This window comes from Aquila chrysaetos, chromosome 8, assembly GCF_900496995.4.
Source record: "Aquila chrysaetos chrysaetos chromosome 8, bAquChr1.4, whole genome shotgun sequence".
NCBI lineage: Eukaryota > Metazoa > Chordata > Aves > Accipitriformes > Accipitridae > Aquila > Aquila chrysaetos.
The window spans coordinates 45,632,138-45,658,972 of record NC_044011.1 but is presented as its reverse complement, the minus strand read 5'-3'; the positions used below and the strand labels follow the sequence as shown (position 1 = coordinate 45,658,972).

At 42.0% G+C, this 26,835-nt stretch overlaps 1 protein-coding gene across 2 annotated transcripts in view; it reads left to right on the top strand.

The window, feature by feature from the left end:
• Positions 1-2,967: 2,967 nt before the first annotated feature.
• KCNJ5 (potassium inwardly rectifying channel subfamily J member 5) overlaps positions 2,968-26,835 on the top strand; it is an 80,303-nt gene continuing 56,435 nt past the window's right edge. Inside the window, exons 1-3 of one of the 2 annotated variants that reach the window (XM_030021350.2) lie at positions 2,972-3,566; positions 11,716-12,662; positions 23,204-24,085. In XM_030021350.2, coding sequence (XP_029877210.1) covers positions 11,723-12,662; positions 23,204-23,547 — 1,284 coding nt within the window. In that variant the 5' untranslated portion in view covers positions 2,972-3,566; positions 11,716-11,722 and the 3' untranslated portion in view covers positions 23,548-24,085. Of the gene's footprint in view, positions 3,567-11,715; positions 12,663-23,203; positions 24,086-26,835 lie in introns of those variants that run through there. The other variant, XM_041125162.1, reaches the window with a different exon arrangement.

Sequence of the window (26,835 nt, the reverse complement as noted above, 5' to 3'; positions counted from 1 at the left end):
CTGACTCACTGAAGTGTAGTTTCCAGCTGAAAAACTGTTTTCAGGTCTGGCTTGTCTTTAAACAGTACAAATTGGAAGATGTCTATTGAAATAATATGTGAAACAATGCACTAATTTACAGTGTCGGAATAAGAAAGCAAAAGTCTACCAAGATGCATGCACTCATATGGACCCATGCAGAAAGTACTACCTCTCTGGTGATTAAATAAATGGCTCCTAAAAGGCCTTTAACGTTGACTGCAGTAGGTGCCTCTCAAGCGCCCTCTTTTCTGCGGCCTTTGCTGTCCTTTGTAATGTGTCTGGCACATCAGATCTTGTGACAGACAGCAACCACAGCACACAAATGTACTTAGGGTGCGTGCTGGGTGGCATCTGCAGATCAGTGTTGCAATCCCACTCTCTCCTCTGAGCTGACATCTGGACAGAGGTGTGAGCACAGCACTGTGTAATTGCATAAGGTATTGGCAGAGCTGTGGTAAAGACAGAAGAGCGTCAAAATTCTATGCCTGCTCGTGAACTGACAAACCTCCTTAGGGGAGAGGTCTCTTTTTTTCCAGCTGAATAATACATGTGAGATGTTGGGGAAACTGGGCTTTCTGCAGCCGCACAGATCAGTGGGCGCTGTGAAAAGCCAGACTCCGCTTTAAACCCTCCCTGTGCCTCAGCTTTGTCAGTGTGTAGGGAAAGCGGTGGCAGGACGCGGTGCCGGCAGATGGCAGTGCCTGTTAGCAGAGCTTCACTCTTATCGGCAGAAATGGGAGTCCGCTCAAAACGTGAAAATGTTTTTATTTACAGTGCATGAAGCAGAGTGCCGTTTCTCGCATGTGAGCAATGCAATGGTGTAGCTCAAGGTGGGCAAACGGTCACCACAGAAGTGAGAATACTGTGAGCCCACTCTTCCGCACGGCTGGGAGGCCCCTGTCCTCTTGGAGGCTGTTGACTGGATTCATAGTCGGGATGCATTGGATAAGCATGTGCGGGCGGTGGGAAGGAAGGCTTCTCCTAACGTTGACCATGTCACCCTAGCCTTGCAGACTTGCAGAGACTCTGTTCCTCTAGGGCTGCTGGCTGGACAGCTTTTCCTAGCACAAAAATTCATTCTAAATCTTATTAAAAGAGATTAAATGAACGAAGAAGCAGAGCAGATGCCTTTATGAAGGTGACACTGTCCTCAGTGCTGGTGAAGCAGCATCCAGGGACTTAACCTGCTCTGAATGCCAACATTACGATTTTAGGGGGGACTGACTCTCATGCTGTATGAATTACTGTGTAGTATTTTTTAAGTAAGTTTGAATGATTATTAAAAAAACCAAAACAAAACTGTTAACATACTCCCCAAATAGCACTTTTATAAGGATATTTCATATATCACAGACATACTCCTAAAAGGTAAAATAAATATTGCTGAAAAGAACATTCCTAACAGTTATGAGCAGGCAGAAGATCTCACATAATTTCATAGGATTTAATCAACAGTTTATTACCATGCCTTTAATTGAAAATAGTTTCACTGCTGATTTGAATTTAGTCCTCTATGCTCTTTGCAACCTAGCTGGGGTAGCACTGCTCTAATCCATGCGAAACAGGAGTCAAACTGGCTAGTCTGATCTCATTGCCTATACTGTGGTGAAGCGGGAAATATAAACTAACAACAAGTGGAAAAGCAAAATTATATTTGCAAAACTCATTTTTAATGGCCTAAGTCCTTGGTCTGACTCTAGATTCCTATCCCATCTGGCCAGATCCAACCTCCACATACAGATCAGAGAACAAGAACATTGGTAAAAAGTGCTATGTCTATAGAGATGTGCTTTCTTAACCCCATCGCCTGTGCCATATGACTATTAATGATATTCAGAGCTGTGGTTATTTCCCTTTCTTTAGCATGTCTGTCTGAACTTTTCCAGCCTAGCTTCCATAATAAGGTGTTATGTATCCTAGATTTACGATGGTTAGGAATCAGATTTTCTGATCTACAGGAAATTCCACTAGTTCAATTTTTTCCTGTTCCAAAACTAGAATGCAAATTATAAGTTGCAAAACGTCCATACGGTAAAATAAAAATGTCCTTCTAATGCTTACGTATTTCATTAGTGATAGTGTGACTTTAAAAAAAAAAAAATTGAAAGTCATTCAAAGCAGGACATGGAAAAAATAGCTTTCAGATTCCAGCAATACTGACACATTCCTGTACAGTGCTTTGGTTTTGACAAGTTCTCTTTTCCTGACCAGAAAATCTTCTGTGAAAGCATTTCTGATGGGCTATAATGCGTGTGGCCCCTGGAATAGAATTAGGGATGATGAGGGGACAAGATTAGAGGAACAGGGCAACAAAGCCTGAAGGCAACCTGTACTCACTAGGCAGATCTATTTTGTATATGCGGCTGGCCTGATATTTGCTTTTCAGAAAAGGAAATATTTTAGTAAGCTAGAGAGACAGTGTGGTATTATCAATGATAAAAAAAAGAAGAAAAAGAAAGAAAGAAAGGGAAAAAAAGGCAAACCACTGAAGAGCTTTGAGAGCATTCCCTGGGACTAGCTGGATCGCAGGCAAACAACACAACTCAGTCGGCAAACACCATTTCAGCAGCTTGATGGTTGACAGGCAGGGGAAGAGCGCCAGAGGAATTACGCTCTGCCTCCTTCTCCCCACTTTTCCCAAATTCCTTGGTCCAGGCTGGAAGAGAGAGTTTCCACAGTGCCGATGAATATGTACACATGTGCTCCCTGTTAAATGTGCAGCTTCTGCATTCTCCTTGTCCTCCTTTTTTTAGGAAATGCTTTCTGTTTGTGCGATATTAAAACAAGAACACAGCCCCTACCCCCTAAAAAAATGACAGCTCATCCAGCAATGTGGGAAAGGAGAACCCAGGCAAGGGGAGAGCCGAGAAGCAGGCACGGCGAGAAGTAAACGCACAGAGCTTGGGGAACTGGCGAGGAGGGCAAAGACCAGGTGGTGACAGGGGAGCACAATGCTTTGCATTTTCTCAAAGCGCCGAATAGGCGCCTCTTCCCCCTCCCCAGCCAGCCCTTTCTGTGCGAAGCAGCGCCTTAAACCCCTCCCCTCTTTGCTTTCACTCCCGGCACCTTTCCCTTGGCTGCTCATTCAGAACAGATGATGCTCCCCATCACACGCAGTCCTCTCCTCTCCCTCCCCTCTGCCCCAGCCCTTTAAAAAGCTTTATGGCACCAAGAATTCATTTGTATGGGAGAGAGCAGGAGCAAGGAAAGGCAGGCATTTGACAGGCAAAACTAGCACTGCAGCAGTGGAGGGTGAGGGTTTGGAGCGCTCCGTGTCAGCTCTGACAGAGCAAGGGAGATCAGGGATACCTAGGGACAGGGGCATGAACATTTAAATCTTCAGCGCCACATAAATGTTTTCTAATAACAGGCAGAGGGAAGAAGGAAGGAGACAGCCCAGGGATCAGAAGACGACCCCAGCAATCTGGTGATGGCATGGATCGGACACTTTTCCAGCAGCTGTCTTACCTACCTCTCAGTCCTGTCACCGTCCGGTATCCCCGAAGTGCCAAGGCACAAGACTGATGCAGAGCCGCTCTTAGCAAGTAAGTTACCTGATTTTGTTTTTTTTTGCAATCCACTTCTTTTCTTCTCTGGTTGCAAAGGATCAGGAGCCCAGAAGGCAGGAGGACAAGCGGCTGAGGTATTAGGTTAGCTGAACACCAGATTTCTATGCCCAAACCTGCCAGGGTGCGAGCTAGAGATGTGCTGTTGTCTAACTCGCCAGCTGCTAGGGAACTCTTTGGGAAGCCGGGGATTATATGTTGATCTTGGGCAAAAGCACTGCCAGATCTAGTAAAGGTGTTATGCAGAAAAAGACATTAAAGATGATGAACTGCTCAGATACCGGATTAGCAGAGATCACTGGAATACAATGGACAGGGGGAGACTGATCAGTAAGCAGCCCTGAAATGGGGGGAGTGACTCCATAATCCTCACCTAGAGTCAAAGATTAAATTCTTTTATAATTAGGATACTTACTAGTCAGCTTAGGTTTTAAAGAGCCCTTGCAGTGTAGTCTCCAGACGATGAAGTGGCATGTTCAGCCCTTGGAGAGTACAGGCAATTTAATGCATTGGGAATCCCTAGGGGTGTTTATGGCTCTGGGAGGTAAAAGCATGACTAATTTTTTTACCAATGTCCTGCTGCGTCGGTCAAAAAGGCGCCTGGAGCCCTCCTATTTGTATTAGCACATGCTGGTTGGGAGTAACATGCAAACTTTTATACAGCATGTCTCTCATTTGGTTTTGACCAGAGAGTTTCAGGAACCAGTAGAGAATTGGAAGAAACTGTCCCTGTCCCAAAAAGCTTACCATCTGACTTTTGGGGATTCTGTAATCAAGCAGGTCCTTCTTCCTGCACCCTTTTAGTTTTAAGTAGAAAACTACCTTGGATTTATAGTAGAGTAGCTCGGAGGGAAGCAAAACTGGCTTCTTTTGCTAGTTCTCTGACCAGTCCAAGCAACCAGTATCTTCCATAGTATGTGGGAAGTGTGTCTGGCAGTGTTTGTGTTGGGGGAGTTATTTCACTTCTGGGGTTCAGTTCTTTTCCCCCACTGTTCCTACTCAGTTGGAGATAAAGGATCAGGATGATTTCTGGTTCCCACAAGAGAAAATCCTCCATCTCTGGAAGGTTCCAGCCCAGTTATTTACAGACTCTGAAAAAGACAGAGTTTTGGAGTCATGTTCTGAGACAAATCTCCAGACTCTTTTGTATAAAAGTCACCCACTTTCTATTCAGTTTGAGGTCAGGAGAGCCACTCGGACATTCGGGGTGAGCATTGGCACTTAACCGGCACTTTGGTATTAGGTAGGTCAGTTTGTCTCTCTGTGACTCATCTTCTGTGGTCTGCACAATGGGATCAATAGCACTGTTGAACGTCTTGGGGCAGAAAGAGCCTGCATTTGATCAGTTCATCTTTGAACTGTTGGGATGCAAGTTACTCTAGAGGTGTGAAGTGGTATCAACATCCTTCAATTTTATTCTATTTTTTTAAGACAGCTGCGGATTACATAGTGATTCTCAGTTGCTATAACGGTGAAATACTTAAACAATGGAGAACAGGAACGTTGGTGCTCTTAGGGCAGGATTTTCTCTTAGAATTGAGGTTCTGCTTTCCCCAATATTCAGTGTGTACTGTGTGTAAACAGCCAGTAGCAGGACAAAAGTGTCTCTTTTTCTTTGTTCAGTTGTGTTGGTTGAAAGATAACAGTCAAATTTTCAAGGATGCCATAAGGTCCCCCTAAAAATAGAGTCTGGGGACAGAGACAGAGAGGTTGCAGAGTGCCTCAGGCAGAGTCACTTCCTTGGAGGTGGAAGGATCAAACTGGTTTATTTTCAGGCTTTAGTTATTGGTAAAGAAAATATCATTTGACTGTTCAAAATTAAGACAAACACCTAAGAGCATAATATTGTGATTGCATCCTTTGCACACGGACTTTTCATGCTCAGCTTCTTTAATTCAGTGAAGTATAAGGTAAGTGACCAAAAGTTACATGGATTATGTCCTCCCATCCACCCTATGCATTTAACTGTGGTATATCAAGTAGTAGATACTCCTTATGTTGTGGAAACTCCATGTTTTCCAGTCCTTGTTCTATAACAAATTGCTATAGCCTGTACACTGGGGTAATTATGATGTCTCATAAGGCATTGTCCTGTTTTCATCTTTTTTCAAAAAAAAACCAAAACCCAACAAAAAACAACAACAACAAAAAACCAAACCGAAAACCCCACCCCAGTCAGTATTCTCATTGCAAAATTGAGTTTCTCCACTCTTCTCTGCATTGGTCTGAAGTCAATATATTTAATGCAACTGCAAACTTGTGTTACATATGGGGTTTTTTATACTTTCATGCATAGTTGGAGGAAAAAGATCTATTTGAAACCTGTAGGTACTTGAGAGAACAGAAACATTATTTCTTGGCATTAGAAATAATCTTGCTAGGTTATTCATGCTGATAGATCAGGCTATGTAGGCTTTTCAGAGTAATCTTTAGACACACCTGAAGCAGATAGGGGCTGTATTCACTGCTGCTGGATTGGTGGAAGGGAAGAAGAGTGGTGCGGTGATAACAGGCACTCATTCAGGATTTTGGAAACTCTAGGTTTAGTTCCCTGCCCTCCCACAGACTCCCAGTGTGAGTGTGGAAGAAGCAACTGTGTCTTTGTGATGCACTTCCCCATCTTGAAATATGGGAAATAGAGCACTTCCTTGTTCCACAGATCTCAATAAATAAATAAATAAATTACGTTTTAAAGCACGTGATACCTGTGTTGAACACTGTGAAACATTTGGATACTCTCAGAATGGGGGGCCACATTGCTACCTCACAGCTGACAATGAAAGGGCTCAGGGATATTTGAACTGTGATTATCCAGCAGTGCTGGGGAGAAGGATAGATTGGGAGGCAATTAGCAGATAAAAGTAAAGTGCAAACGTCCATAAGCTCTGTCTTTCTTTGTATCATATTAGCTTCCTACCCAGAGAGATTTTCTTACAAGGTATTTTCTTTTGAAAGACTGAACACCTTCTGTTTCAGTATTTCTGAGCCTAATGAGCGCTAAGCAGACAGACGCCATCATCAGCTCAGCTCTGTAACAGGCACAAAGTCATCCTGCTTCTTTAGTAGCTGCCTAGTTAATCATCAGTAACCCTTTTTCGTGTACTGGTGGGTGGGTGTCTCCTCTAGCCCCAGAGGAACTCCGTTGTAAAATCATGCCTGTCAGCATGTTAGAAAAGCAGTGCTGTGACTTAATGAAAACTCAAAGAGGAAATGAGAGGCATCTTCCTACTTCAGTGCTGAGTGAGATTACACTTCGAAAGGCAATTATTTGGATGAGGGAGCTTTTGAACCACATGTTTATTAGCAAAGTGCCATGGGTCTCCGTTCTTGTACAGTTTCCTTATATGTTTTGCCCTGGTTTTGAACAGCATAACTCTTCTGCATCATTCCCTCCACCTGTGGATCTCCAAGCTCATTCCAAAGAGGCAGCCACCACAATCTAAGTCAGAAAACTGAAGGACGACATGATTTGCACAAAATCTACCTGCCTTTCTTTTTCTCGCATGCATATGTATGCCTCCAAAGGTAACCTCGTGTTGGCGGTGTTGACTGTTCAGTCTCAGTCATACACAGGCAGTAAATAAAAGGACAGTGGGAAAGATGCCTTTCTCAGGGAAAACAAAGCCCCACCTGTCAGTCAGCACCTATCTAATAGCCATTTATCTTCAGATTGTCAAAGGCCATCTTTTCCTAATATTTCTTCTTCCTCCATCTTTCCACTAGCACACAGTGTTCAGCAATCAATGCTTTTATTCTCTTTGGGTGCTACTGCTTTAATTTGCTCTATTCCTCTACCAACTTTCCCATGTTGCTAGTGTCTGTCAATTAAGAATTTCATTCTCTTGCAGCAGTTTAACCCAAAGGAGAAGATGTGCCCCAGAGGAATGTGGGGACAGTAACCTAGGCTCTGGTTTATGTGGTGTAGGCCAACAGGCAGCAAAAGAACCAGGTCAAGTTTTTCAGTAATGATCTGTTTAGTATTTACTGCTGTATTGACTGCTTGTTGAGTAGTATAGGACTCTCTGTCTGGGAAAAGAGATGACAGAATTAAGTAGAATCTGGATTTGGGAAGGTGTGGGGGGCTTACTAAAGAACAGTTGCTCATTTATTCTCATAATGCAAGAAAACGTGGGCAGCAGGTTTAAAACAAACAAGAAGAAGTATTATTTTGCACAAACAAACTTGATGACAAATTCATGTCTTCAAACTCCTGCCTGCCAGTTTAGACCTCTCCAGAAGCAAATCCTTAAGCAAGGCCAGCAATTATTTAAATTGAAAAAGTTACCATAGTCAGCAGGGGAAAAAAGTTTCTTGCAGACTTTTCTCGTTTTACTTTCTGCGATGTCTTCAGCAAATTTCCATCCTGAAGACTTGGAGCTATCAGGAGGTACTGCAGCTCTGTCAGGCAGGGCTTGTAGACAGCTCTGCAAAACAATGCCTCCTGAAGATACTTAGCTAACCCCAGCTTGACTCTTCTTCAGCAAATCTAAGAGTCCTAAATGTCACCGCCTGCCCTGAGACTGTCGTCTGGGCAAAAGCAAGTCTGATAAAAAGCCTCTTTGCGAGCTTGATAATACACTGACTCACATCTCCTTTTGCAGTAGCCTGTCCAAAAGGAAAGCAGCTTTGTACAAAAGTGACATTTTTATTATCTTGGCCTCGTTTAACCAAAGATGGTAAATGCCAATGAAACAGGATGGTGCATGTGACTATAAGAGGCAATTTCATCTCACAAATCTCTTTGCTGGAGGGAGCAGTGATTTACAAACTGGAGCCTAAACCTCTGTGAGATGCTTGCACATAATTACCATTATGTGGAAAAGATGTGTATGCTTGATAGCAGTGGCAGTATATTATACGTTGAAGGAGTTAACCAAATCCTTACATAGGTACAGTGGTCCTTTTATAGTATCTTGTCATTTGTGCTAAAGTTTCCCAGAGCAGTTAAAATAATAAGGGAATGATAGAGATTTCCTAGAAGATTCTTGTGCCTAGGATCTCACAGACCATTCATATCCGTATCACAAATTTTGCAGTTGCGGAATTAAGGCAGAGGGAAAAGCAGTGATTTGCTCAGAATAAGAGAAAAAATACTGAAATCATTTGGAACAGAAAGCTGGCTAGTCTTCAGACATCCAAACCTGTGCTCAAACTGCTAACCAATACTATTCCTTTTAAAGAATCTAACGCAAAGATTCATCTGCTTGATTATTTTCAATAACCACATACTGTGGTTATGCTTATACTATGATGGGAGAGTTTAAGATTAAATATCAGGAGAAATTGAAATGCCACTGAAGCTGTCAGTAAAGTTCATATACAGCAGGAATTTTTCAGCTTTAATGGACCACTTGTAAGGTGTTCCTGAAGGTTTCCAGAAAGATTTCACTTGACCTATTGTTAAAGATCAGTAGCATTAGAAAAGTGATGTTGCCAGTCCCTTGAGTGTTTTAGTTAAAGCAGGTTTCCCTGTACTTTCATTAATGGGCAGTCCCTCTAGCCTGCTTCACCAGAGTGATATTTCTAGGGATTTAGGCTTTTTGATTGTTTTTATTCTATTCTGTTCTTTTTAATATGTTTCAAGATCCTTTTGGTCTCTTTGGCATGAATCTAAAATATGAAACCTTACACTAGAGATTAATGTCTTGAAATTGATTGTTCTCTCTTACATAGTGTCAGTGTAAGTGAAACTCAGCTTCAAACATAACTTTTATAACAAAATTATCTTTAAAACAATTCTTTTTAAATTGAAAACATGCAACACTTGCCTGTTTTTACATTTCTACACATAGATTGATCAAAAGCTTTTTAGTCCAAATGGAGTAATTTTAGATTAATCAAACAATGCAAAGAAAGATCAAAAGTTATATTCATCAGAAGAAAGCGAAGAGGTCCTTCTCTGCACCTAATTCTCTTTAAGTCAGTGGATGGGATGTTTCTTCCCCTATTAAAGAGGGGAAAAAGAAAAAAAAAAAAGCATGTGATTATTCTGACTTGCACTTGGCATATGCTTTCACATGTTGTGAAGTGAGAGTCAATATGTACCCTTATAATTTGACAGCATCTAGCAGGCACTTTGCACACATGTAAATAGATACACACCATAAGGCAGCAGAGAGCCAGACCAATGGCCCGGGAGATTTGAGTTTGCAACAAGTAGTAGAAAATGGCTGAAGATGTATCTAAATATACCATGAGCCAGCTCTCAGAGGTCCTGCCTTCAGAAGTGAAAGAAATAGCGGTAGGGATTAATATCCTGCCAAAATCCTTGATGTTGCTGTTTGAGGAGGGGAACAGCACAGTGCTGGGGTTATCTATCCCACATCCAGGATCATATGCAGTGGGGGAAGCAAACCTAATTCCTCCTAACTTACCATCCCAGCATCATTAATCCCTATTATTTACCCCTTCCTGTGGCCGCATGGGCTCAGCCCTGGCCCAAACCCTTCAAACCAGGCAAATTTGCCAGCACAAAGAAGCTTTGGGAGTGTGTTGTGGACAGATGGCTGGGCTCCCTAGTGAACGGAGCCAGCGGGTATGGTTCCAGCAACAGGCTCTGGCTGCTTCATTGGAGTAATGATTGATGGTGACTTATACAAGGGCTAAGAGTAATTCTTTGCTGTTAACCAGACTTGGCTACAGCAGAATGGAAGTGGAAATTTGTTGCTTCATTTATTCATCCTGCCTCTGCTTCCTTCCCGCCCACCCTTTGTGCTTTTTAATACCGAAAAGATGAAGCTACTTTGCTCAATCTTAAAACTGTCTTTCCCAGGATACTCTTAATTGTATCTCTACACCTTTGCTCATTCACAGACGCATAAGAAGATTAAAGATACAGGGAGCAGTAACAGATTTAGTTAGGTTATAATAGGATTTGCAGAGGACAATGCAGAGAATGAACGCCATGGAGAATATTGCTACGCTGTCTTTGATATCCCTAAGGCTTCTTAGGTAATCTTTCTCAGAGATTTTGTCTGTGCCCTGCATTCAGAGTCAAGACTCATTTTTCAGTGGACCATGTGTGGTTTTTTTTAAAGAGTATCTAATCATCTTGGTAAACAGGATGTTACATTATAACCTGCAAGAATCATTGCAGCCATCCTTTTGTATTATTTATTTGTATCTTGTTAAGCATAGTTTTGCATGTTGACAGTGGGCTTTTTAATAGCTGTCTGTTAGGTTTCTAAAAGTGTCTGGTGTTTTTGTCTAATGTCAGATGAAGTAAAGGGGTAGGTTCTGATATATCTGATTAACAGTAGGCCTGGATTCATGACACCTTCAGACATGTAATTCAAGATGCTAAATTAAATGCCTGTTTCACATTTGGAGCCCAAGCTCCCAGAATAATTTGTGGAGGGGGTGGGTACTTCCAGAAGGTGATTCAGCACTCCTGAAATCTGAATTATCCCTGGAGGTGCCTTTCTCTGCTGACTGTAAGGGAACCTTCATGCATAATTTAGACTTATGTGAGATCTAGGTAGACAGTGGTGCTCAGCGTGTTCTATTAATTTCTAAGGTTTCTCTTGGTATGCACCCAAAACCTGAGACATCAAAAAACTCCAGTCCCTCTTGAAGATATAAGCTGATGTATCTTTACTTTGCTCCTAGTTGTGATCTCAAGCAAATTTTGAGTGTAAAAAAAAGCCGGAGGACCAAAAAAACCCCCCAAAGCCAAAAAACTGTAACAAGGTTTACCTATTTCATGACTCCCAGACCGTGACCATCACCATATGTTCTGAGGTTCCAGCAGTGCATTGAGCAAAGTGACTGGCAGCTGGTTCATGTTTGAAGAGACTGTGTATTATTATGAATCAGTATTTAACATCCAGTTCAATGCAGCGTTATATATAGCAAGTGGCTGCTGCGAGAGAAGTGCTGAAGCCTTTCAAAGTGTTTCCCAAAACAATACTAGGAGGAAAGACATGGCCCTAGCAAAAAGCTTTCCTGATGTAGAATCAGCCTGTATGCAGCCCTGTACCAGCATGGGGCAAAGTTTGTTAGTGTAGGATTAATATTTGCAATGTTTGTTGTCCTGGTCTGTCGTAATGGTTCAGACAGTAAAACAAAATGGCTTTTGTCTCAGCTCTTTTCCTCCTGTCTTAAACTTTATTTCTTTGTTCTCCTGCAGCCCAGCCATGGCTGGAGATTCTAGGATCTTCATGAACCAGGACATGGACATCGGAGTTACATCCAGAGAGCCTAAGAAGATTCCCAAACAGGCTCGGGATGATGTCCCTATTGCCACTGACCGAACCCGCCTCATATCAGCAGAAGGTAAGAAGCCACGTCAGCGTTACATGGAGAAAAGTGGCAAGTGCAATGTGCACCATGGAAATGTCCAAGAAACCTATCGATACCTTAGTGACCTCTTCACTACGCTGGTGGACCTCAAGTGGCGTTTTAATCTTCTTGTCTTCACTATGGTCTATACCATCACTTGGTTGTTTTTTGGGTTCATATGGTGGCTCATTGCCTATATCCGGGGAGACCTGGACCATCTTGAAGATGAGAACTGGATCCCTTGTGTTGAAAATCTCAGTGGATTTGTTTCTGCATTTCTGTTTTCTATCGAGACTGAGACAACAATTGGGTATGGCTATAGGGTCATAACGGAGAAGTGCCCAGAGGGCATCGTACTGCTCCTGATCCAGGCTATTCTGGGCTCCATTGTCAATGCGTTCATGGTGGGATGCATGTTTGTCAAGATCAGCCAACCAAAGAAGAGGGCTGAAACCCTCATGTTTTCTAACAACGCAGTGATTTCCATGAGGGATGAGAAGCTCTGTCTCATGTTCCGTGTTGGAGACCTCCGCAATTCCCACATTGTCGAGGCTTCCATTAGAGCCAAACTGATTAAGTCCAAACAGACCAAAGAAGGAGAATTTATCCCCTTGAACCAAACAGACATCAACGTGGGATTTGACACTGGAGATGACAGATTGTTCCTGGTGTCACCTCTTATCATCTCACATGAAATCAACGAGAAAAGCCCCTTCTGGGAGATGTCACGCACCCAATTGGAGAAGGAGGAGTTTGAAATTGTGGTCATCCTGGAAGGAATGGTGGAAGCAACAGGTAAGGACTTGTCAAAAATCAGTCACAATTTTGAGGAGGGAAGGGGAAAAATGGAGTGCAGTTTGGCATTTACTGTTAATGTCACCTGGATTGAGAACATGTTGGGATTTTTCCTTCTCTAGAGACCGACTCAGGTGGGATATTGTGGTCTGAGGTAACTAGCAATTAAAAGATGGGTCCTTTAGCTCACGTTGTAGTGTTTCACACTGTTTTTATAAGTCTGGGATTCAGACGAAGGGGTTAGTCGAGGAGCTGTCCATCATCACTGGGAACTGATCCATGGGAAAAAAGGAATGGACTAAAGGAATTCATGAGGTCTGTTGTGGTCCTGTTTCCTGTGATCAAAATTCATGGCACAAATCTTTTTCCATTTCTCCTCTGTATGAAAAATTGGCTGTAACTGTGCTATTTTAGGTATTGCTGTAGTGATGCTTTTTAATGGAGGCTGTGAAGGAAGTGCCCAAGTATTACTATATCCCATAAAACAGCATGTGCTGAAACTGAATGACTTGCACATGATGCAGGACATATATTTTCAAAAGGAGCTCAAAGAGGAAAAATACAGAAACTGCTTTTGTGACTCTTGCAACCCAGCAGCTGTTTAACAGCTTAAAACAATGCTGTGTAATGGGTAGATTAGGAGATATACTCAGCTGATTCCCAATTTCCTTCCATGGGTGTATTTGTGGCAGGCAATGAAAGAAGTCTGCGTCCGTATATAATAAATCTGGAAAAGTTGTGTGCCTCAGCTTTCCAAAGTGTAGAAAAGGGAGGTGACAGTGTGCCTCAAGCTGAGCGAATGGATGGCCACAAAGGCCTCCAGGCTCCCTTCCACAGGTGGGATGCAGTGTATCTCCTACGGGTCTGGTTAGGGAGGAGGATGGTTGACTCTGGAGTCTCACCTAAAAGACAAGGCACCATGGGGTCATTTTACCACTTGCAGCTAATTCATTTATGCTAGGCTTTGAGGAGGAGCTGGCAGGCTCTGTCTGCTGTGCTTCTAGCATGGCAAGCGTGTTTAAGCACCCTGAGATGCTGACGCTCCCTTCTGGCAGGCTTTCTGAGTCTGGGGTTGGCAGCATGCCTTGGTCAAATCAGGGCCTTTAAGGGGAATGGGGCAACAGGCAGCACTGAGGAGAGAATTGCTATCTAGAGTTGTGGAAACATAGAAAGAGTCAGAGACGCAAAAAAGCGTTTATAAGTAGGTTTGCCCTTTGGTGTTTAAGGATTTTGGTTAGGAGATGACACTGTGAACCCATGTTTTTTCTGTTGGTGGTGTTTGGATTTTTTTTTCCATCTTGATGAGGCATGGGTTCTCTCTGAAACACTAGCAAGGGTTTTCAGCTTGATATGAGTAGTCAGTGGTATCAGCGCCCTGTCTCACAGATTCTGGCCTTTGCTTACTATTAATATTGTCCCCTTCTTGAGATTTGTCCTTGTTATTCTCCTAAGAGCCAGATGTAAAGAGAAATAGTCTCTCAAATTCCTGCATCCCAGACCTTTGCTCTTAAAGACAGCTCTCTAGAGAGCTAATTCAGTTTCCCAGTGTCTCCCTTTAGGCGTTAGGTGAATAGCAATAGCTGACTTTTCCAAACAGAGCTAATGGGAGGTTATATATAGGTTGCACTGTACCGAGGTTGGAGTACTGTATTATAGAAGTGGAATTCATTTGGCATTACTAGGCAAATATTCTTTCGCAGCAGAGTATTGTAGGGATGTGGCAAAAGAAGGGGTGGGTGGAAAAGACTATCAAAGGCAAAGATTTGTGATGGAAGCTTATTTTGTAGCTTAAACATTTACTAGATACTAGAACCTCCTAATCTTGAGCATGGAATGCAGTTCCTTGTTTGTCCAAAGCCTCTTTCCTCATCACACAGTGACACTATCGAATTCTGTTTGAACAGCTACTGCACTGCCTTCCTCTTATGAAAGCTCAGCCTCTGCTAGATATGTGTGAGAGGAAGTCATTATCAATAACAGCCTCAAAATTAAAAGCATGGCATAGGAATAATATTGCTTTACAAATGGGCTCCTGTCCCAGAGGGATTATACAGGCCAGTGTGTAATGATATTAAGGAGCACACATCTGTGGAAATGAATTATTCTGGTCTCAGAAGACAGGCTGTGAAATTCCAAAACTGGAGCTAGAAGAGCCAGTTTGCAATGAACTTAGAGCAGAGTGGACCTCAGATGATGCCATTATGTGATTCAGAGGCTGAGATGGTTTTCTGAATGACATATGGTAACTGGGGGGGGGGGGGGGGGGCGATATTTTGCCATAATGAGAGTGGCTTGCAGAAGCACAGTGTTTGTGCTTTCCTGCTTTGTCCTCACACTTCGTAATGTTGATAAAGCAGTTTGGGGGATATTAATCCCTACCTCCATACCTTAAAATGTGCTCCAAGCGAATTCTTTAGGTTCTTTCCTTCCTATCATATTGTTCAAGCCCCATCTGCTTTCAGGAATGGTGTAATTTACTCGCAGTGTGACTTCTATTGAATCATGACACTGTTACAACCTGGTCAGGTTCAGGGCAGTATAAAAATGCAACAGACCATTTGTTCCCTTAGTAACCCCCATGAAAAATGAGGAACCACCATCACAGTGCTCAGAGGTACAACTGGTCAGCATATTCAGCTCTGTTTATGGTGCACAAGAGACAAGCGAGTCCTGCATGCTGTCTCAGAGATGGCTCAGCTCTGCCGTTGTTGTGAGGAGTAAAAATTAATGGAAACTTATGCCGTCTTTACAGAAAACAGGAAATCATACCATGAATGCATCCTGCACTGGTGGGGAAAAGGCAGTTATATTTTTTCAGAAGGTGTTTGGAAAGCAGGTCAAAATGGTGATTGTCAACGTAGAAACAACTAAAGAAATTTAAGCATAATGTCTTGACTAAAAGCATTAATATTTTCCACTGAAAGTTTGGGACAGCAATTTTATAATGATTTCCAATAGCTTTAACCAACCACACACATATTACAAATGTAATGTAACAAGTAACTCAAACAAGTAACTCTTCTTACTGACATTTAAGTTTAATTCTGATCCAGTGAAAGGCAAAGATGGTAAACAGTTTCAAATGAAAAGTGTAGAATAAATTCTAAGGAGTTGAAACACTTCTAGTCACTGGTTTTTTTACAAAATGAAACGTTGTGGTTTAAAACAATGTTTTTGTTTTCAAGTTGACTTGAATTTCCTAAACACTTCAAGTTGTTTGGTTTTTTTTTACAAAGTGAAACATTGTGTTTTAAACCCATGTTTTTGCTTTCAAGTTGACTTGAATTTTTGAAAGGATAAATAACAACACACTGAAGAATGTACACACAAGACACAAGAAATGTACCAGCCAGCCTAAAATGCAATGTTTTTATTTTGCTGAAAAAGAAAATAAACAGTGTATTATTCTAGTGAGAGCTCTCCAGGGACCCACAGCTGTTCTACTAACTAACCCAGGAAGCCAGCTGCAGCAGAAAGCCCACTGTCAGGGGGCTTTCCAATCAATATTTCAGTATGGCTGAGGCACTGTGACTCTGTGAGAGGTTTAAAAATGCCAAAGGGAGACCAAGTTTCTGGGCAGATCTGTTGTGATCATTGCTGAGTGAAATGACCACTGTAAAGACAAAATCAATACAGATGACAAGTGTTCTGGCTTCCAGTGCTGCTTCGTGGGCATCTTGAAAGCAGCAGCATCACTCACAAGTGCCTACTTAATGAATTAGTCACAGAGATTACTTTAGGGAATTAATTCTCTTTTGCCTTATCTGAAAGGGACACTTGTCAAGATCAGCTGCCTCAAATTTGACTTGCAATAGAAGGTAAGAAAGTGAAGGTGGAAAATCTGTCTGCAAAGTGAATACATTTTTGCGTTCACTGCCTTTCTGCTTCCCACAGTAGCAATAAAAAATGAGAGCCAATCCTGTTGACAGAATAGGTCTAGGCTGTTGTAGGCCAAAACCTCTTGCCCTTACCGTCCTGATCCTGAATTGAACATAGTGTATAAAGCAAGGCTGCTGGAATGTAGAAGAGCAGTGGAGATTTAGGTCCCCCTTCCATGTGCATGCAGAGTCAGCTGGGTTCTGATGAAGAATTTGGCTGATTCAATAAGACAACATTGGAGAGACCAATTTTTTTTTTTTTTTTTTCCCTGTAAGCCATCACATATGATGACGCAGTCTACATATCCTACAGGACTTTCTGGCAGATAATTTGAAGAGGGTCTCTTCTCTTCCAACTTTACCCTTCCGCTGCTATTTACTGACAATTAAGCAAAACCTAATTTATCAGTAGCTGGCCTGCAAACCTCATTCTGTATCTACAGGGTCCAGCAGTGCTATTGTCTGGGCATAGAGACAGCAGTGCTTGTTACTTTACTCTTGGTCCTCACTGGTTTTCATTACCTCTTTTTTCCCACCACTATTAAATAAGCCACAAGAGACAGTCCAGATGCCTGATTAGTCCAGTCACTAAATGAAGTTTTAATAAACTCTAGGATAGGCATATATATTTCTAGCTTAGAGTCTGTGTGATAAAAAGTGGTTTAATGATTAGAAGTAATTTACTTCATCCTGTCCCTGTGAGAGCGTAGGCAAACAGCAGCTTTTTTGCACCTCAATTTACTCACCTTTACAGAGGACTTAGTAAAATTTCCTGGTTGTAAATATAGGACCAAAAGAAGTAGTCACAACATAAGATAACCTGAAATTAATCATGAATTTCATGGGAGAACAAAGGAAGGCTGTGGAGTTTTCATGCATTCATCATCTGGTTTGGGTTGTCTTGTTGTTTTGTTTTGCATTTTGCATATAAATAAGGACCTTGCAGAACTGTTACAGAAACCACTTATATAATTATAGGGAAGAGAGAGACGTCTCAAGTCATTCTTTTCATCGGCTGAATTGTCCTCCAGAGGTAGAAGTTGGCAGGCTAGTCATTTTAGGTGCCTCTGCAGGCACTATAAATACCTTTGTGAGGGGCCTAAAGTTACATGGTGTGAGCTTGATGCTCAGGTTCTGCCTGGTAGAGACCTGGCAATTGAATCTAAGATCTTTAAATCATAAGGTTCTTTTTTTTTTCATTTCCAGTGCCTAGGAGCTTTCACATGCCTGGAGACCATTCAGATAAATTAAAATCCTATTACTCTCCTCTGGCATAAAAATCAAAGTGAATCAAGCCCAGACATGTCCTCCTCTAAAGGAGACAAGCACAAGTAATTGGAGGACCATGCTCCTACCTTCTAATATTCCTTTTCAAGTTGGAGAAATATTGACTTTTTGGAGGTTACAGTGTTCTTTGGTCTAATTAACGCAAAGGGACTAATAAATTTCATAACCATCCAAATGCTGATGCTAATCTAAAGACATGTATTGCTTAATTAGAGTGATAGAACTTAAAATTTTTATAACTACTCCTTGCCATCCTAACTTACATCAGTCTGTCACTATACCTCTGAGTCCATCAGTTCTTTCTCTGTACTCTTGTAATGTAGGTGGAGCTCAGCTCAAGGAGCAGAGTATGTATTGTGCAGCTTTAGTGCATCCAGTACAAGGGGAAAAGTTACCCTGCATACAATAGTGTATGAAAACAAGGACAGAGAAAGGAAACCACTTCCAGCAGTATCTGTGTCTGAACTGCAGAGAGAGCCTAGCAAATATGGCAAACACACAGTCAGCATCCACATGACATTTTGCCAGCAGATAATCACTGAGCTCTGTGGCATTTAAATGAGGAGAGTTAATTTTAAGCTGATGAAAAATGTTGTCTTGACAGCCCCAGGGGTTGGGATATCTCTACCCACTGAGAAAGTTCAGGCTATGTAGCAGTACTGAAAGGTTCAACTGTACTGTTGATGTGATCTCATTGAAGCCTGTGGCAATTTCTTGGGTTGGTAGATCATGCTTTGTGGTCCCCTTGCCCTCTCCCGTTAAACTGCCGGTAAAGGCACTGGCTATGACGGTATGTTTGACAAAAATACGCATCCTCCAACAGTTGGAGGGAGACTGCTGGTTCATCTCTGGATAACCAAACAGCTGCAAATGCAGTTAGGTTTGGCTTGTGATAATGAAGTTTGATTTTAACTGGTAACCTAAGGGTATACAAGACCTGGAAATCAGGAGCAATCTCCACTTCTCCTAGCAGTGTGGCAGAGCCAGAAGCGTCTGCTCCAGTTGCATAATCAGTGGCATTGCAAGCAGTGAAACATTCTGAAACCTATTCAATTCCCATTGAGTACGCTGCAGAAAAACCAGGCTCCTTACTGAGTGAGCCATCAAATAACTGCTTTCTGTCAGCATGTATTAACATTCTTTTATCTTTGATAAAATGTAAGCTGCTTGATCCCAACTGATTTTGATGACAGAAAAGTGCCTTATTGGTAGAGTTCCCTGACACCTATTTTACACACCAGTCTTTCCTCAGTGACTTTCTCTATTATTGAATGTAATGAAACACCTGGTTTAATACACATAGCAATATATTTTGTATCTTTTCATCTACTGGAAACCAGAAATGAGCCGTTTAGGAAGCCATCTATGGCTGCCTTAAACAGGAACATGCACAAACTCTGTTATTGATCTGTGATGCAGTGACTCCAGCCAACAGACAAAAAAAATTCCACTTCTTAGGATTCTGCTGTAATGAAATTATCTTTAAAACTCTATGAAATGTTTATTGCAGAACTTGAAACCAGGAGACAGTCCTCTGGTCTCCAGCTTTCTAAAAAGCCTGGAACTGGTTCCAGCTTTATTGAGAACTTGGTGCATCTGCTTATAACTTTGTAGAAACTTTTTTCTGGTTTCAATTAAAATTGAGTTTTGTTTGCAACTGAAAGCTAAGCTGCTGAATTAAGAGATGAGAGAGCTGTAACTAAAACTTTAAAGCTGAAGATTTCACATATCATTTCACATTTTCCGCAACTGACAGATTGTACAAATTTATTTTAAACATACTTTTTCATTTTTAAACCAGATTGTTTAGGAGAAAATTAAACTTCTAATGGTCTTACTATCTGGAAAACATGATAGACTTGAAATAAAAATCTCTATGACTTTATTTTTAAATAAGTTTTTAAGCACATCTAATTAGACTGACAAAGGGGAAATGAGGATATTCTTTTGACATGAAGCTTACTTAAATAAAATGCCCAAGTCACCAACTACCACTTCTCTGTAACTATACCAAATATCTGTTCCATTTAAACCCAAAATGTGTAGTTATATCTACTTTCAGAAAAGGATTAACAGCCTTTATCAGGGCCATAAGTACTATGATTATTTTTGCAAGAAATTCCAAGAGTTTGAAATCTCCCTCAATTTCTTGTGCTCTCCAAAATGTCAGTGCTACCGCACTGAAGCAGAACAGCAGTGCCAGCGTTGCTGTGGTACTTGATGGATAGGAGCATATAGCCTAAAGATTCCCTACACCCAAGATGTCCCATGGACTTGGATAAGCGAGGCATACAAAATGAAACGGCTGATTTTTGCAGAGAGCCCACAGCCACGTATGAAGGATCTTAGTCTAGTGAATTACTCCGCCCCACTGCAAACTGAAACAGATATTCAGAGCACAGAGGGCACGGGGCACATTGTATGCAAGTGGAAAGTAGCGGCACCCATGTCCTCTTAATAAAAGTAGGGTTTATTGTTTCCACACCTCTTCTGTCATCTTTTTGCAGTTACAGAGGCAATAATTAGCTAGGGACATTACAGATGCATTAATTAACCAGGCTGGAGAGCACAGGGCAGCCTGCAAAGCAGGCACTTAATGGAATTTGAAGCAGAGACAATGCTGTTGTTTACTGGGTAATGTAGAAGTTGCCAAGCAGTATGTCCCCACGCAATTAAAACACCACTGCACATGTGCTAAAAAGGAATATTTGAATGGGATTATGGAGCAATTACAAGTTGTCTTATTGTGCTGGCTCTGTGTACCCCTGGGGTTACAGAAAGCAGCTACTGCAGGAAGCTGGCAGTGTGCAGTATTTGGTTGCTGAAAGCTTTCTATTGTTCCTTCCTTAATTGAATACTTACAGCAGGAGATAACTATGAGTGTGTCTCTGGAGTTCAGGCTCACTGTCAGGTACTCCCCCCAGGGAAGGAGCTATTTCAGGCCCTGATTATAAGGCAGGAGTTCCCTTAGGATGCCTCAGGCCCCCCCATTTAGCAGGAACACCCCATCTTGGCCTTGGGGACTTCTACATGATACCTTCATGCAGCTGCAGCACTTGGAAGGCCGTGATAAGAATTAGCCGGTTCAATCACAGGACCTAAACCTGTGGGCCTGAGGGGTCTCCTCTCCTGCTCTCTTTGCTGGGCTTTGAAAGCCCTTGGAGATTGGAGGGGACACTTGAAGACCTTCGTGATTTCTGGTGCAAAACCAGCTCTGTTGAAAGGGAAAAGGGCTGGTTTATTTTAACTGTCTCCTTACCATACATGCACATGCTGCTGGTTGTCTAGCATTCTGGTCTCCCAGCATGAGGGAGCATCAGAAAATGGGATTAGCCCTGCAGCCCTGCATTACTGACCCTCAAAACAGCCTGTAATAAAAGCCCTTGCCCAGGGTGGTCAACAGGATGATAAGTGTCAGTGACACAGCTCTCCTGAGAAAAACTGTAGCAGGACTCAGAAATTAGCAGGACTTCATGAACTGCCTGCGCATTGAGTTGCTTTTTGCTAGCTGATAAAAGGGAGTGAGGATTAACCAGTCTTCACCTCAAGGACTGAGGAGTCCGGGGCTGGTGATGCTGCACATCGTAGTGTCACCATATAGTCAGGACTGGTCTCCGTTCTGTTTTTCACTTGTAAAGCAAAAGCTGATAGTTTCCTGCAAAGACGCTGTACCTCAATAGCGCTTCTCCTTAAGGCCAAAACACTTGGGGTAATTTTCTTCTTCCATTATCGTGGTTTTCATAGCAGCCTCTGCACTTCCCGGTTCCTTCCGGTCCAGGAAGCAGGCACGCTAGAACACTATGACTAACTCTGTACTTGTTGTTCCTGCCCAGAAGCAAATACTCCTGCAGATCTTCTTGGGGGGGAAAAATTGGCTTTTCAGTCTGTGATACAGAACTGGAAGTTTCTCAGTATTGCGTGTGTCACCATCCCTCTTCTCTCCTTTAAAGAACCAAAAGCGACTAGTGTACTCCAGGCCTGATAGCTTTAAACTAAGGAAGGCAGTAAGAGACAAGTAAAGCTTTCCAGAGAACTTGTTTGTGTGGGTTTCTTTTTATGGACTGTAGCAATTATGAGAACAAAATATTTGTCTTTTCACAAAGGCGCCTTTTTTTTTTTTTTTTAAGGAAAGGAGTTTTCTGATTACTCTGAGATTTCAGTCACTTAGTTGAGCTCACGTGGGGAGAATACATGATATGCTCTTCCCTGAAGCATCTGACACTGCTATTTTTCCCCCTATGCATTGTTTTAGATTTCTGTTTGTGTACTTTGGGCTGAAGCAGTTAGAGTTGGAAGTATTGGTCAGGAACCGGATCAAGTGCATGTTTTGCATGTATTCCACTCAGGCCTATCTCTCACCCTCCAAAAGAGAACAGTGGAAGGACTTTGTGAGGTCAGGTTTTCCAAATTTCACCAGAATTCATTCCAAATTCATAACATAATTAGGACAAACAGAAGACACATTCAGAAGAGAAGTCAGCCTTGACATTGGCAGGTGATTCCAAGAGAATTTGTTCGCAGTTACACCAACACTGAACGCTTATCCCTGCTCTGCAAAGCTTGTCTTTAAACTTTGTCCAAGTAAATAAATAAACTCTGATCCCTGGGGCTGAGAAGCAGCTTGACAAAAATCAGTTTCATATTGCCCACTGTTCATTCAATCCACAATCCATTAATAAACGGAATTCAACATGCTCGTGATCTTGACTGTGTCTTGTTGTGGGTTTTGGTTCTGCCAACCCAATACAGTTGGACTGAACCCTCCAGAGGTATTTAAAAGCCAGCTTGCCGTATAAATCACTAGGCCCTATATATAATCATATAAATCACTGGCCCTATATATAGCCCGTATAGCCTTTTGGGCTGTACGCCTTGGTGTCTTAACCTAAGTGGAGGAGGGAATTGCTGATACTCCTGTAGCTGAGGTGGGATGGGGTCAGACACAGTGGGAGTGCAGGGCTGTCGTTCATTCTTCTTAGGGCCTGTGTGGGTCAGGATTTGAGGTGCGTTGGCAGGGTTGGATGTTGTTCTAGCACAATTCACCAGAAGTGCTGTTAGTATCGGCCACGCAAGCAACACCTCAACAGAGCAAAGTGAGGAGAGAGAGAAGCTGCTTAGTGGTACCAGACTTCAAACCCATAAGCACAAGGTTCAGGAAACAGTCTGAAGATGCGGCGATGAATCCATCCCTTTTCCTTTGAGTGCTCAGCTTTTATCATGATAGAGGCTTTTGTTGAGGCTTATTAAGCGAAGACCTTTTCTGTGTCCCAGAGCAATCAGGTATGGAGATAACATGAAAGTGCTTTTAAATGAAAGAAGTGGTTGGGTGAGCATGTAAAGAAGCTTTGCATTTAACATCCCTCTGTTTCCATCTAGGGATGACTTGCCAGGCTCGCAGCTCCTACATGGACACCGAGGTCCTGTGGGGGCATCGCTTCACTCCCGTCCTCACCCTGGAGAAGGATTTTTACGAAGTTGACTATAACAGCTTCCATAGCACTTATGAGACCAACACTCCCGTGTGCTGTGCCAAAGAACTGGCCGAGTCCCGCCGGGAAGGCCAGCTCCTCAGCCACCTCTCCAGTGCCACCCTCCTGAGCGGAGGCAGAGAAGCAGAGACAGCAAAAGGGGAAGAAGAAGAGGAAGAAGGCAGGGAGCCAGCAGGACTGAATGGAGCCAACGGGACAGCGGGAGAGGTGAAAGAAGATATGCCTGTATAACACCTGAACTGCTGGACAGTAGATACCCACCTACACTTACTGGGAAATTGGGGCCTGGCAAGTCAGGAATTGACTGGGAGTCAGAGAGCTGAGATTTATGTCCAGACCTCTGCTGCCTGCTGCTTGATCCTGGCGAGTCACTGCACAGCACTGTGCCTCAGTTTCCCTCTCCTTTTATCTGTACAGTGAGATTCTGAGCTTTGCACTTGTTTGTAAAGCATTTTGATCTCTATGGACAAGGCTCACTAAATATGATCACTGTTAAAATCGAAATTCCTACCACTGGTTGTTTCAAAAGATGTTCATTGGATGTTCAGAACTCTTCCCCCTTGAGAGGGTATTTAAAAAGTAAAAGTCCAGAATGTCCCATCTCAGTATGAAGAATGTGGTTTCATACCTTCACTTAATTTGTGGGTCAATGTATTGTAGACATTGTTACTGCTAAATTAAAAGAAGAGGAAAAAAAACTCCCTGGTATGTAGTGAAGTGTTTTGCCTTCATGATTTTTACGAATAGATTTTAGCCTTTTCCTCCAGGATCACAGTTGTTGTGATTTATTTCCTGCAAAATGTCTGATATTAACAGGACAACTTTCCCTGTAAACCTTTAGCATGTTTATCCAGTGTTTTTGACTGTCTTCTCAAACTGAGGTGCTATCTTTGTATACTCTTTTCATGGAATCTCTGACACATTTCACAAGCTATTCATGATCAGAGAAAGTTTAGATCTTGCCCCAGTGAAGGTTTTTTTCTGGCCTGGATGTCCCACTTTCTGTTCTGGTTGATGATTTAAAACAAAGTAAGTAGCCATCTGGGAGTTTGAAATGTTCTGGAATTTCAGACAGAGTCCCTGGACTAGGTAGACTGGGTAAGTAACAGTTTGCAAAATTCTCTGCTCTTCTCTAAAGTACATATTTAAAGTAAAGGTTTAGATGCTGAGGTTCCTAAAGCTAATGGGAACATGCACTGACATAACTGAAACCATCTGGTCAGGCTAGTGCAAGCGTGTTAGTTGGTGTTGAAAACCAGGATCAGTTCCTCACTTCTGTCAGTGGCAAGCAATAACATCTCTGGAGGTCTAATGCTAACCTGCCAGTAACTTCTTGAAATGTTTTAGGCATGCTTCATCCTGCAGCTCAATTAAGATTGCTATTCCTGTGAAGCACCAAATTGAGTTAACAATTTCAGTCTTTACAAAGAGGTAGGCATAGAACCATACTTCCCCAAAGAGGACTGTCACATCCAGAAAAGGGGTGAAGAAATCTAGTCTGTGAGATGAAAAATTTCCACAAATTTGAACAACATAGAATAAAAATTGCCTTGTTGGGGAAAATCTCTTTCCTTACCCCTCAAAATTTGGTGAAAAAAAAAAGATACCTGCAGATTACTTCTTTATCAAAATGGAACTTTATTTCTTGGAGAATACATAATATGCAAGAGTTATTTTACGTATAGGAAGGACCATATGTATATCTATGAAATAAATATACATTGTAGTAGGGATGGACTGAGCTGTACACTAGGGATCTTAAATATGGTTTTGCCTCTTGATATTAATACAAAGACAAGATAAACTGGAAATAGAAAGCAATGGTGTTATTGACATGCGAACAAAGAGAATACTATCTGTAGGGGTCAGAGATACTATTTAATTAGAGACCTAATGTTACAATGTAGATAAAAGAGAAATTTGTATTTCTTTCTGAGGGGGGTGGAAAAATGAACATGGCATGACTCTGTTGTACTTAATACCATGTTAAGAGCCAGCAGTCAGCTTGGCCTCCAGGATATAGGAATTACCATTATGTTACACAGTAAGTTTTGAAGTGACATAACTTCATTTGAAATGCTCGTCAGTTCTAGAAAGCATCTTGCAGACTTGGAGAGAGTACTATTTTTCAAAAAGGTCTCATTTTAGTTTTTCTGCTCAGCTTCCTTTTTTTCCATACTAAACCTCAGAGGAACAGAGGGAGGAATACAGGGAGAAAAATGGGAGAGGTTTCTTAGAAGGGTTTGTTCTTTTTCCGAGACCCTCACTTCTCACCCTACCTCTGCAAAATAACTGTGTCAAAATTATTTTTCAGAATTTTTCATTCTGTAGCTGAAGTGAACTCCTAATGTATGGGATAGTGACGGAAAGGAAAATTGTAACTGATCTGTGCAAGTCAGAGGCAATTTCAGCCCCTCAGAGAGATGTTATATAAGCTCTACCCAACAAGCTGCCTTGTCCACCTCAATTCAACATGAGAGAGGGCTTGCTGAGTCCCTTACATGATGTCAGAGATAGAGAGCTTCAAAAATGGCACTAGATCGCATCTGCACCTTTCTTCTCCTTCATGGTTTTTACCGTCCAGAGAGAAGCTAGCCATCTTCAAATAGTCAAAAAGTTACTTCAACTGCTCATTGCCCTTGAGATTTCATCACGCAAACCCGCTCTTTCCTAATACTGTCAAGTCTGAGAAATCCTGCATCCTACACGTTACGAATTTTTGTTGTTGCACATCAGATATCGCTAGCAGAATAATTGCTGAATGGTGCATAGTGGGGCAGGGTGCAAATCTATTACAATGCATGGGAAGTAAGACAAGAAGTGTATTTCTCCCCTTTTGAGCAAAGCCCTTAAGCAGCTGTGTACTCTGTTGGCTTCACGGACTGTTTCTGTGTTTGAAATTTGCAAATATGCCTAAGTACATTGTTGAATCGATGCTTCAAACAGTGCCAGCGTGAGCGGTAGCAAAAGAACTTCCCTGACTTCTGTAGAATAGGAGAAACATCCTCCTGTGTTTTTTAATAAGCTGAGCAGATCTGGAGGAGGATATCCTCCAGAGCTGAATGCACCTTGTATTTGATATATAAAAGCGGGGGAATGTTTTCAAGTTGTGTAGCTTGACAATCAGTTACCTGGGTTTTGGTAATGCAATCAAGTCATACCCTTTCCAAAGCATTTCAGGCAGACCCCAGGACTGTCCTGTGTTCTCCTTTTCCCGAACTGTATCCCAAGGAGAGATTTATTTTAATGAGCATATCAAACTTTTCTGAAAGTAAGGGAGAGCGCCTCTTCCTCTTCCAGAATTGTCACCTCTGAAAATTTTATCAGTTTCCCTGCCATTCCCCAAGCATGTGCAGCACAATAATCCATGGGAATAAAAGCATAACAGACCCACTCTTTGCTGTAATGAACATTTAAATACAAGTCTGCATCTCTTATGTGAGTTGAAATAGCTCACATAGATATGTCCACCCACATAAATATCCAGTGTATGCTATACACTCATCAGCCTCTGTACTT